At 37.3% G+C, this 13,721-nt stretch overlaps 1 protein-coding gene across 3 annotated transcripts in view; it reads right to left on the bottom strand.

The window, feature by feature from the left end:
• fndc5a (fibronectin type III domain containing 5a) overlaps positions 1–13,721 on the bottom strand; it is a 37,154-nt gene that overhangs the window by 9,954 nt on the left and 13,479 nt on the right. For all 3 annotated transcript variants that reach the window (XR_015097124.1, XM_086095243.1, XM_086095242.1), the window contains exons 2-3: positions 5,482–5,597; positions 3,829–4,027 (exon numbers count right to left, since the gene is read on the bottom strand). Coding sequence is in view for 2 of the 3 variants with exons in the window: in XM_086095243.1 (XP_085951369.1) it covers positions 3,829–4,027; positions 5,482–5,597 (315 nt within the window). In the remaining variant the exon portion in view is untranslated. The remainder of the gene's footprint in view (positions 1–3,828; positions 4,028–5,481; positions 5,598–13,721) is intronic.

A 13,721-nucleotide genomic window follows, 5' to 3' on the forward strand; every position in this document is an offset into this window, starting at 1 on the left:
GGTGACATTTTGAGGCCCCAGCGTGGTAAGCGTGCACCCCATGCTCCAGTAGCTTTCAGAAACAAGCAATTCTGTTGATCGATTGGCCTCTGTTGCCCAGTATTAACTAATCAAAGCACAAATGCCCAAGGGGTGCTGAGGCTCTTGATCCTTTTGGCTTTACTGGCCAAACTGGTCACATGTAACACTTTTAAAACACAACAACTAAAGGCCAAACCTGTTCACCTGGAGCAGTACCTGCTTGGCTCTTCTGCAATTGCTCCTTAATACGCTTCTTATAAAATAATAATAATTAAAAAAAAAAGCTTATTGAATGCAAGCAAAATCACTCCAACACAAGAATTCTTGAACATTGGAAAAATCCTTTTTTTTTTTTAATGGAGCGACAGTGCACCAGGCTAAACCAAACCTTAAAAAAGTATTGTTTATCGTTTAAAATGGATCCCCATTAGCTTTCACCTTGGTGAAAACTATTCTTCCTGGGGTCCCTCACAGAAACTACAAATAAAACATAATTCTTTACAAAATAAGAATCAACATCAATCACTACAAATTTTCTCATTTCATTACATAATTCATTTATATACAAAGTTATATGACATCATTCATAATTTATCTTCCAATTATTGCATTTTTTTTAATTTGCTTTTAAAACTTAGCGTTTTAACCATAACAAGCAGGTGTGGAGAAGATGGTTCCAGTATGAAATTGCTCTATACATAACTGTTCTTTTATGTGCATTAGTTGTGGGAATAGGCACGGTTAAGTGATAACCCAGGGCCGCTCTGGTGTCATAGCTACGCCTTTCAGTGACTGATAGCAGTTGTGAAAACAAGAAGCCAGGTTTACCCGAAATGTCGATTTTTTTTTAAAAACAAAATAACATGACATGCATGCTGCCGACACTGCATGTAATTGAACAACGGAGGGCCAAACGAGCCGCTCTATTCTGAATAATTTGAAGCTTGTTTTGATGCACTAGACCAAACTGTTGGGCAGTAGTCCAAATGAGACATGACGAAAGATTTCATTAACAATTTAACTATAGTTTCATTTAACAAGTAGGTACTCCTAAAATTTGAGATATTTCTGCTCATTTTCGACACAATGTCATGGATGTGGGAAGACCAAGATAAAGTTTGGCTTTTCTCACCTGTTCTATGACAGCCGCATTCATAGACAGACATAGCCTAGGAATTCAGTCTTATGGCATGTTTGGTGCCAAAAACAGTAAATTGAAATGAAATAAGCAGAAATTTTATTCATATTCTTTAACTCATTGATCTTAAATTGTATATACAGGTATTGCATTAATTCATATTAACATGATAATCACATGAATTTATTTTTGTTCTATTTAATTTTTTGTTTATGCATTATGGGTTTTGTGAACATTTGATACACCCTGTAGGGACTAAAAGAGACTGGCAAGTTGCAACCGGCACCTGTTTCGAGTGCCTGAATTTATAGCGAGACCAGCGTACCCAAGTCGGTATCTCTCCAATGCAAGATCTTTATATACAACAGATCTTGCATTGGAAAGATTACAGCTCGCTTGAGATGACTTCATTCATGAAAACACGTCAGTCGATGTGCATCAGACTCATTTAATTACAGGAGCTTTTATTTTAGAGAGTAATTATTACATCAGTATTTTCCCACATTTGCTTTGACAAAACCACCAAACAAAAAATATCCAAAAGCATAAATACTGAAATAATGATCTTGTATGCATTTAGTTACAAATGTACTCAGTGTTAAATCTGTGCCTTTTTAACTCAACACAAAGCTGATATACAGTACTTGTCGGGAGCCATGACATGGCAACAGTTGGATACCCAATTTGATTATACCTTGTGCCATCCAATAAAAGAACATTTCATTTTTCTGCCAGTCAATATACAGCGCTGGGATAGAAAAAGTTTTACCTGTACATGTACAGTACTTTAATACATTTTCTTTTAGTATCATCACTCTATCATTTGCATAAAAAGGACAAATAATAGCTTATCATGGTAGTTTTTGGGAAATATCCTGAAAAATGTGTCATGATGATAGGCCTATTATCTATTTGTCATGTTTTTGTGAGTTTGCAACATTTGACCTTTTGCCCTTTCGTGCTGCCTGCCCGCACTCAAACACATTCATGATCACATCACGTTTTCTGCTGAGGTTGGTCATGTTTTGTTTTCTGTAAACTCTCTCTCACCTCTTTTGGTCCCCTCAAGCTTAGACTGAAGAAAATTGAGAACATATTTCAGGTTTATATTCATATTCCGGACCTGGGGAGAAGTGGAGCCTTTCTTCTCTGACATCATATGTCGACAAAACGTTAACAGGACCAACACTTTTCTGTGAAACTGACTAAAAACTTAATTAGTTCACATTGTCAAGATAAAAATGTGACGACTAACCCCAATTCCACTGAAATTGGGATGTGTAAAATGTGAATAAACACGGAATACAAACTCGGAATTCAACCCTCAATATACATCAAATACAAGATATTTAATGATCAAAATGATGAGCGTTATTGTTTTGTTTGGAGTGGGGCAGCAATTATTCTCTCATTTTGAATGGGATGCATGCTATATTTTCCAAAAAAGCTTGGGAAACAAAACACTGGGAAATTTAGTGTTGTCAGTCCCCAAATTCTTATTGAGTGTCAAAAGGCAAAATTAGTGAATCTTATAACAATGAAGTTTACAAATGTGAACATTAAATATCTTGTCTTTGTAGTTTATTCAATTCAATATAAGTTGAAATGATTTGCACATTGTTTTGTTTTTATTTACGTTCCACACAACATCCCAAATTCATCACAACTGGGGTTTGTCATTTTTCTGTCAATCAAAAGCTTCTGTGAAGGTTTCAAGCAGAAGAGTAAAGTGATCTGGAATTATCTGTAGTCCAATCAACCTGCCTACCAGGCTGGAAAATGTGCAAAATATGAGAAATGTAGGAGGTTCGACTTTATCTGTACAATGAGAATGCATTTCTGCTTTCTCCAAAAAGCTTATAAATATTTAAGAGGTTTCAATGAGCTTATTTTCAAGGTACAATCACGTTGTTGTCGTTATGTATATATTTTGCTTTTGGAGTTGACGTGTCAATTAAGAGTGTTGTTTATTTTGAGGGAAAAGCCATCAGTGTCAATCAAACAAATGAGTGTAAGGCAGTAGGCTACAGTGAATGAAACTCATTCCAAAAGCTGTCCAGTTATTGCTTTTTAAAAATGTGTTTCCCTTGCAGCAACAACACTTCCAGAGTTAATGCCTCAGGAATGGAAAGAGTGCATGTTCAATCTTCACCAGTGACGGTACTCCATTTGTATTCCAAACTATCTTGCCACTGTGAAAAAAGTTCAGACTCTCTCTGTCTCCAATTTCGGGGAGGAGTCCTGCGGAGTGTCACACTTGAGATGAGGATGAGGAGGAATTCTATAGATAAGGCTTCAGCGAAGAGCACATTGATTAACCATCCCTTGCAGCTCCAACTTCCCCTGCTCGGCAACTGATAAATGCTCCCCCCCCCCCCCCTCGCCCCCATTTTGTTTTACTGTGCAGTGGTGCTGCCTGCAAGCAAGGTGGCCTGCAGAGGCACGTCAATACAGAATGAAGAATACACTCCTTTGGCAGTGTAGAGCACTCTGTTGTGAAATTCCATTTCACGCTTTGTGTGCATATTGATTTTTTATGCTGTTTAGACAAAATCAGTCAAGATATTATCAAGAGGCCAAGTTCCTTCTGCACCTTGTGGCTCACGAACAAACACAAAAATGTGGTGCAAGCATTTTTGCATTGATTCATGTTATCTGTGCCACCTTACCTTTATTCTTAGAAACCTGAGTCTCGGCCTCCTTCGGTGTTCGGAAGCGTAAAGGTTCGCTTTGCGGGCTCGTCCCAAACATGCTGATGGACTGGACGTGCACAATGTAGTCGGTCTCCTCCTCCAAGTCCCATAATGCACATGAGCGTGTGGTGGTGTTGACTTCCTGGATGAATCTTAGCATACGCACGTCTTTCTTCTGTTGGCGCACAATACAGGAGAGTTTTGTGGAAAAATGGTCAATATTGGAAGAACGCGCATCGCCGAGACGACATTAGACTACATGCTTGAAAAGTGATTTCTCAGAAAGATGATAATTAAAACTTTTGGGCAACTATTGAGACAAATAATCAATCTCAGGGGCTAGGCTATACCCTTCAGTTTCTTTGAATCTGAATTCTTCAGTTAACTACCTTTCCAGCATGTCTCTTCCCTAATACAAGATTCCATAGGATCCCTAAAGGGATGTTAATGTAATCAATCACCTTTCGGATAAACTAGCTTGGATATTGTGAGCCATCCATCTTGTTTAACATTAGCAAGCTCAGACCTCCCAAATGGTTTTTAGAATGATCTTGAATTTTCCAAAGATACACTCAATAATCTTGTCAAAAAGTCCCTTATATCCAGCGGTTACAACATTCGACTAGTGTATGGACCAGGGTTCAAATCTGGGTTGGAACAGAATTTAGTCCAAGTTCAAGTCGAAGGTTGTTTGGTCCCCTTGTGTCAATGTCTAAGTGTCCTTGAGCAAGAGAGTGAACCCCCAGCTACTCCTGATGCTGCGCCGTCAGTAGGTGAATATGAAGTCAGTGTCAAGCACTTTAAGTGCTTTAAACGGATACTTTACTCATTTAGTCATTTTCAGCAGTAAGAAGTTAACCTTTAAAAACAAATTTTGCCTCCTGTTGTCGACTAAAAAGGATTTCATGCGTGATCAACCAATCATGGCCCAGTTTGCGAGTGTCACATGACCAAACCTGGAAAACAGATGAGCCGTGATTGGTCATTACCTGAGCTCTGAGCACCTCTGATGTCATTTTCAGTCAAAAGCAAGTGGCAAAATGTGTGTTTAAAAGTATTAATTAATTGTGCATAAAAAATAATGAAGTTATCAAATTAATTCTAGACAAATTATTAAGTTTGTGTAAATGTCTCATGTATCCCTTTTTAAAAGGTGGAAAAGCGCTATACATGTATACATACCAAGACAAAAAAAAAAAGTCAAGATTGGTCACTCCAACTCCCTGTTCTGCTCCACTTTAACTTTCATTGTCAGCTAAGTCTCCCACTACTTTAGGAAGTTTTTTTGTTGCTGACTTAAAACACTAATGTTACTGTTCCCGCTGTCAACTGAGCCACACCTGCGCCGAGTCAATGTATGTTTGCAAAATAGTGTGAGAAGTGAAGTTCTGCATTTGTGTGTGAATTGAGCAATGTACGTTTGATGTCAGTAAACAAATGACACTCTTTCCTCAAAGCGGTCAAACGAGATCTCGACTTCTTCGCTTGTGCCCATAATGAACCTTAGAGGCTTGAGGAATTAATTACACGGTCTATATTGTCTCATTGAATAGTTTGTACATGCATGCGAGTATCCAAAATTCAATCTCCAAAATGGCGCAGCATTTGTGGTATCTGTGTGTTAATCACCTGCTGTGTGATGGCAAAGCCAATGACAGGGTCTCCCTCGGGGATGTCCCATGTCACCAGAGCAGAGTTAGCTTTCACCGCTTTGATGGTAACATTGACAGGGGGGGACAAGGTATCTGCAAACAGACAAAAGTTTTTATTTTCAACTTCTGAAGGGTAAAATCAATGCTGTAAAATTCATATACCGGTAATAGTAACAATGTGTGTACAATTTTTTTTTTTTATCATCTGAATTTAAAGAAGACGCAAGTTGTACGTGATGTGTGTAGATCTGAAAATGGTTGCCTATTTTAATGCTGATATTAAAAATGTACACATCGACATCTAACATATCACAAGTAAGATGGATCTCATGCAGCTTTTCCTAAAGCACGGGGAAAGGAAAAAGGAAAAATACATCAATGGTAATTGGGATGTAAAAAAAACAACAACTTAACAGCTAAAGCACACATTTAAAGTATAAAACCATACATTGGCAAAGGAATGACATCACCTTTGCTACCAGTTTCTGAGTCTGCTCTTGTTTATTGTATTAATGAAATGGATACACCCGAAAGCATATGAGCAATATTTGTTCACTTAAGGCAACATGAGGTACAGCATACTGGGAACATCTGAAGACATCCCGTGCTGTATCAACCTTTTACAGATAAGAATGTTCTGCTTTAATATGACAATGATTTTTGTGCTTGTTGTGTAAAACAACGATAATAAATAAACAAAATATTTGGAAGGTTGTTTTTTTTCCCATTCTACTACCCCATCCGTGTGATATAAATTGCCTGACATCTGTTGAGTGGATTGCCGAGACAACATTCATGGTCTGTTTGTTACATCTCATCATACAATGCATAAGCACAACTACCGGTAAACAACAACCATGTTCCCATTAACCTTGGCTGTACTTTGTATATTATGGTAATTTATGAAAGCACGCTCGAAGCACCAAAACATAAATTGTGACAATGGTACCATTACACCTGCAAGCATAACATTGCTATGATATAATGTTTGACATTGTAAACAATAGCATGTGTTGATTTGAGGAAGGGCAAAGTAGAGCTTTAATCCAGATGCAAACGTGGCCTTAAAATAGTGTCAAAAGCTTTTTGTGTGCAATTTTTCATATCTCTATGTCAAAATGTTTGCCGCCTGTTACATAAGGCAAAACTGATGAGGAACTATAAAAAACATAATGGGCTAAAAAACAAAAAACAATAATTGTGTATATATCCATTTGAGAGTATGTAGAAATTATTTGACCATAATAATGTTTTTATTGGTAATCAAAATGTAATTAGAATAATGTATCCATTCCATTGTAAAGCGTCTTTGAGTGTCTAGAAAAGGGCTATATAAATACAATGCATTATTATTATTATTATTATTATTATTATTATTATTATTATTATTATTATTATTATTATTAATAATATCAAATGGGTGCAACGGTTATCTACATCATCTGCACAAATGTAATCGTACTGTAATTACTGTTACTGGTCAATTTATTTAGCTTTTTGCTATTTTGCTAGAATGTTTCCATATGTTTTTTATTTTTATTTTTTACATGTGTCTTAACTTTTCATCTTGGCTACAGCAGCACACTTTTTGAATGGTAGCAACTTTAAGTCACAAATTGTGACACTGTTGCAAATTATTCTAACTCCTTTACTGCCATTGACGGCTATAGACGTCAAAAAATCATTTGAACTATTTCTAATAGTTTAAAATTTTCCCCCCCCTTTTGTTAACAAGAGTGTGAAAACCTAGAATTTTTTATTGTACATTTAGAACAGATATAAAATTTGTGATTAATCGTGAGTTGACTAGTGAAGTCATGCGATTAGTTACAATTAAAAATTATAATCGCCTGACGCCCCTAATTTTTAATAATAATTTCTTCTTCTTTTTAAATCGCAAGGCGATTAAATTTTTTAAAATTATAATTAATCACATGACTTTAATAATTAACTCACGATTAATCACACATTTTTATATCTGTTCTAAATGTACAATATAATTTTTTTGGGGGGGGGTCATACCCTTCTTAACAAAAGTGTAAAAAGTGTCAAACTAATAGAAATAGTTCAAATGAATTTTTGACAACTATTGCCGGCAATGGCAGTGAATGAGTTAAATAATGCGCACACCTTCTAATCATCATGTTGCAACGCACTCATAAACGACTGTGGCCTTCAGGATTGATAGATATTTAGAGTCCAGGTCTGAGTAAGATGAATAGAAACAAGCAGAAGTGGTCACTTTCAATGAGGCCACTCAGCTGTCTTTATTAGGATATAAACATCATCAGCCAGCGCACAGATGAGTTATTGTACAGTACAGGTTAACCAATTACACTGATGGTAATTAATGGGCGGGTTGTTGTGGCTCGTGATGTCGTGAACTCACACACTGTTTATTCAGACTCTTGCCAGCAAACCCACCACAGCGTGTTTCAGTGCTACTTGTTTCCACAGTACTTGCGGTTGAAGTTGCGATGAATAGCCTGGATAAGAGAAGATGACAAGCAGGGGCCAGCGACATGTTTTGATCATGGGCAACTCTTATGTTTCAACTTCCTTTGCGTTTGCTTACTCTCTTCTATTTATATGTCACCTCCCATGAAGTCCCAGAGACGGAAGGGGCCTGAAGGGACCTGAGAAGTCATAAATCAAACTCATTATTCAGCTCTTTCATTCTGTCTATATTGTGCTCTCATCTCAAAACACACACAGCGAGTTAACCTTTGAGTCCTCTCGGGGACTGCGACTCCAACAGGGACCTTATGTAATATTAAAGGCCAACTCTGTAGATTTAGTATTGCAGCCTGCAGATTCTTTTTTTTTTTTATTCTCTACCCGCCGGTCCCTCATCCCAAACCAACGCACACATATGCCCAACTGCCAAGGAATATTGTCGCTGGAAGCCTTAATAACAATGCTGTCTGTTGCAATGTCTCACCTAAAAGTTTTACAATAACAATAGCTTGGTCTATTTAGTGTTTTTAAAACTTTTTCAGGTTAAGGACCCTTATGCTGGCACCCAGTCAAAAACAAGTTGCACGCCACTTCAGCTATACTCAACTATACAATAATGACTGCAGAAAAGCATTGCCATCTTGTGTGTGTGTGAAATGTGTGGCTCCAAAATGGACAGTTTTAAGTCTCATGTCATTCCAAAAATATCTTGTGATCAAAATATTCCTTCCATCCTCTCCTTTGATTCAATGAGCCAGCCCGTCATGAGTCATTTGTCCATCTGCAGTCAACTGTGACATCATTTAAAGCATAAATATCTTCATAAGCAAAACAGTTAGGATACAAACACTGTTGACAAATGAGCATTCACACAAGATTCAGACCCAGAATCTCAGACTTTCGTGTGAATTGAGTCAAATTAAAATTTGTATCTAAAATTAACTTGACAGAATCATAGTTAGGCATAATGATTTTTGTCATACTTCATACTCAGACCACATTTGTATAAACCAAAAGTATAATCACATTTTGATTGTTGTGGATAACTGGAGCCTATTCTAGCTGATGAGGCGAGAGGCGGGGTACACCCCCCGGACTGGTCGAGAGTCCACAGCAGGTTGTTTAATGTGTGACTATTCAAATAAAACACAATTTAGGTCATATTATGCCCTTTAAAATCTTAATAATGCTTGCATGCATTTTATCTTTGTGGCCACCAGAGAAGCTAGAGAAAGCATCACTTTGATGCATTACTGGATGAAATTATTGACTGGAAACCACCAATTTGTCAGCAGTGACTGTCACTCAGTGCGTGTATCCTTATGAATCCTTGTATACTACAGGAAGGATTCCCTTCCGACAAAGTTTAAATGTTTAATGGAGCACATAATGCCTGGTTATAAAACAAATACACTGTTGCTCATAAAGTTGGAATAGAATGTCTGTCTTGTCATTTACAGCGGCAAGCAAATGTTATGCATGAATTGACTTCACCTGGTTAATTGGGACTTTGGGACGCATACTGTGATAATGACATTGCTTCAAAAGTGATTACTGATGCATTTAAATGGGAATTAACTGAACCAACAAAATTATTCCAATAAATAGTACAATACAGTAGTAGGATGACTCAAATTATTTTCATTTTAAGCATGTTGTTGTGAGATTGTTTTCTTGTTCAAGGCCATCTGTGTGTTGAAGTTATTTGAGAATTCCGCCATTGCTTTGGCGAAAGCAACAGTAATGCAGAGAAATGCTTCACACTTCAGAGGCAATAACTTTAATCGTGTAAATGACTATGTGTGTCTGTGTGTTTGTTAATCTTGAGAAATGACTGTAATTTATCAAATTTCAACAATATAGACTTGATAACCGATTGCACTAAGATTTACAAATGTGTAGGCATCACCTGTGTCATGACGTTTTACTTAATGAATGCTTTCCCCTCAATTTTTTTTGCGCCGTATTTGAATCTGAATTTCCATTCCATCTTTCCAACTTGATTGCTTATGCAAACAGACGTCAAACCTGATCTGCTAACCATGTGCAATGAGGATTGCATCTTGCAGAATTCATGCATGGTTCATTTAGCATGTTCTGGTAGGAGCATATGCAAGTAGATTAATTTAATGTCACGTGATTCATCAAACCTCAGACAAATTGCGATGGCTGATTTTACATTTCTAAATAGAGTATCTTAAAGGCTGTTATGTAATTTTAAAATGACTGAATGATCCAAGTGCTATGTTGCCAGTCACAAGAAAGAATCATGCTGTTATCGCCTATGAAAACTCCTTTTATCTTTATGTCTGGGTGATTTCAGCCATTTATTTTCTCAGTGCATGCAATGGATTGAATACAAAATGTAATGATTGCTGTATGGGAACGTAGTCAAAGATGGCAAATATCAGTATTTGAAGTGCAACATGCCCAACAACAGAGCACACAATCATAGAGGAAGCACGCAATTTGATGAGCTGCATGAAAATTGTAACACACCTTTCAAGTACCTGCCCTTTTCCAAACAATTTTGGTCCTCTCCTTCAAGATGGATGGAGTTTCTAAGACCTCGAAAGTTGTACAGTAAATTTCGTGCTGTAAAGTCTGGTTGGAAATCTATGTGCTTTTTCAGCTCCGCTGACTGTTCCATGAATGTATCAAACGTGACAGAAGATATTTGCAGCCATGGTCGTGGGGCATAGATTGCTCAAATCGCAGTCAACTCTGGACCGATGACTTTCGCAGACAACACCAACCTGCTGCATTCAGCAAGATAAACGTCCGCCTCTGCAGTCTCTCTGCTACTAGAGCCAAGAGATGGCAGGTTAAAAGCAGGCCAAGGATGCATTTTGTAGGTTTTGAAACAAGTCTGGATGGTACTCTACGTCTCCCAAGCGCACCTAGCAAAGCAGTATGTTTTTTAGTTATTATTTGTTTTCTTTTTACTGCAGAATGATTTTGTCTTATGCTGGGTAATTTAGTGTATTAGGCCAAGTGATTATGTGACTATAAAATGTATGCAAAAAAACAACTGTTTCTTAAAATTATACATATTTGCCTTCATTCACTACCACGAGAAATTTGAAATAAAATGACTAAGCTGTAATACAACTCTAAACTTTGCTTTTATTTTAGAGTAGTCACTGAAAAGTGTCATTTAGAGTTTGCATTTTATGCAGAATAATTATTTTTCCAGGGCCTTGAAAAGAGGTTAATTAGCCGGTTGGATTCAATTCGCCAATTATTTCAAGACAAATGAAGCAGATAAAAGTCGTTGATTTCAGCTATTAGGAGGGCATTGGGCAATTGTTTGACTGGAGCTGCCAATATTAAGTCCAACGAGATCTCAAATCAAGTGAATGAGGTTATAAGGGTCAAAACAAACTAAACATTCATAACAATGATAGCAAGAAGTTTCGGTGTGACCAAATTACCAATGCAGAGAGCACCAGAGAAAGAAACTGGCTACAGTGTGGCAAAAACTTAAGTGCATACAGTTTCATTGAAACGGAAATAAATTACAATATAATATAGAGGGAGTCCTCGAGTTACAGACGAGTTCCGTTCCTTCGCTGTAACCCGAATATCAACTTAACTCTAATTTCACCGTTGAAGTCGATATTTACATCAACATACTTTGTACAGTAATTTTAAAAAACACATTTGATGCCGGAACCAATATTCCGTTTTTTTTGCATGGACATACATTGGTGACGGACGGCAAAGCCGAGCTAATGGAAACTTAAACACAAAAATGTGACGCGCCTGATGGTGAACCGACCTGCAAGACGGACGCCCGTTGCTGGAGGTAACAACAACACAACTTTAAATAATATTAAAATGCGAAAAAATAAGGTGTTACGGACGAGGCACAGTAGTAGCACAAAGTCGAAACAAAGTAGGTCGCGTACGACGTAACTCGAGGACTCCCTGTACAATAAATTCTCACCAAGAACTATTTATAACTAATTTAATCACTAGTTAATCTGTTGACCGGTGGTTGTAATGCTAAATGCTATCTTGGTTGATAGTTCAATAATGCTAAACAAGTCAATGCACTGCCACTCACCATAATCCAAACTTTTTTGCTTGGTCCCGGCAGAAGCTGACTGTTTCGTTTACCCTGCACCGGTGCCGCATTATAACATTGGAAATATACCGTCAGAAAAGCTCAGCTTGCGTTGGGTCTGACCGGCGACCGCAGCATTAGGCTAGTAGTGCTACATATCCCATGATTCTTAGACATGGAAACAGGAAGTAGTTCTAGTTCCGGTATGACGAAAACATGCCTGCTAGCGATTAGATGCAGATTTTTAGTTGGTTTATTATGTGAATTGCTATGACAGCTGTGTGATTGATATACACATGGCCCAAACAATTGGATTGAGACCGGGATGGGACCTGCGTAAAAGTGAGACAAAACCACTCGGGCTGGGACTGTCCCGATTAACCAGGACATCTGGTCACCCTAACTTTACTGTACAGTCTATACAGCTCGCTAGCTAAAAACAAACAAACAAACACCCTTGCTATCCTCAGTCTTAAAGCTTCCACTCACTGCTTTCATGTCTTTATCCACTTATTTCTCCCATTTTATTATGCTATAAGAGACAGTGAGTGTTGTCAGTGACCACAGGCTTTAAATATCCACATGACAGTCAGCTCTAATAAAACACATCTTCATAAACTCTCCCTGAGTGCACTTGTCTGCATCGCCGTGAGATATGGGTGTGACTTTGAGCCATGCTGGATATCCTGGCGAGTGTGTTTGTTCACCATGGCAGCTACTTGTCTATTCCATGCTGAGTGGCGTCAAGGGTGACAACTCTTCGATATGGCTGTTCATTAGAGAAGCCATCGCAATGAAACGATAGACAGCAAAGGAGAGGAAGTTACAAATTCCAAACACACCTTGGGAACATGAATACAGTGTTAGCTTATGATTATTTAATGAACATCCTCCTCATCTCTATGCCGACCACAAAGGAGACGGTCACGCATTTACTCTTTTGAGTTTATTGCTTCCATTTTTTTGTGGTTGTTTCTATTGAACTATTTTTCTTGGCTTTTACTTGACATCGTTACGTCTCAAACTAAGAATTCTGAGCCGGAGGAATAACAGAATAGCTCACCTGCATTTACTAATTTGGTGAAGTCAAAAACAAGTGCTTGGCCATAGCTGAGCACTGCCCTGAATTGTTCAGTGTTTGGATTGATGAAGTGTCTTTTAGGCAAATGTAATTAGATTGTTTTTAAAACACATTAACTCATTCACTGCCATCGACGGCTATCGACGTCAAAAATTCATTTGAACTATTTCTATTAGTTTAACATTTTTCCCACTTTGGTTAACCAGAGTATGAATACCCAGATTTTTTTTAAAAATTGTATTAGAACAGATATACAATTTGTGATTAATCGGGAGTTAACTAGTGCAGTAATGCGATTAATTACGATTAAAAATTGTAATCGCCTGACGCCCCTAACTTTTAATAATCTTTTCTTTAAAAAATAATAAAAAAAGATTATTTTTTTTTAAATCAAGAAAAGATTAATCAGTTCTGAATGTACAAAAATCTAATTCTCGGCTTTCATACTCTTAACAAATATATATATATATATATATATATATATATATATATATATATATATATATATTTTTTTTTTAACTAATAGAAATAGTTCAAATACATTTTTGACGTCTATTGCTGTCAATGGCAGTGAATGAGTTAAGATCACAGCTTGTCCATTTTGCTTCTG

The sequence above is a fragment of the Leptonotus elevatus genome, chromosome 14 (assembly GCF_054856555.1).
Source record: "Leptonotus elevatus isolate MCC_2025b chromosome 14, RoL_Lele_1.0, whole genome shotgun sequence".
Taxonomy (NCBI): Eukaryota; Metazoa; Chordata; class Actinopteri; order Syngnathiformes; family Syngnathidae; genus Leptonotus; species Leptonotus elevatus.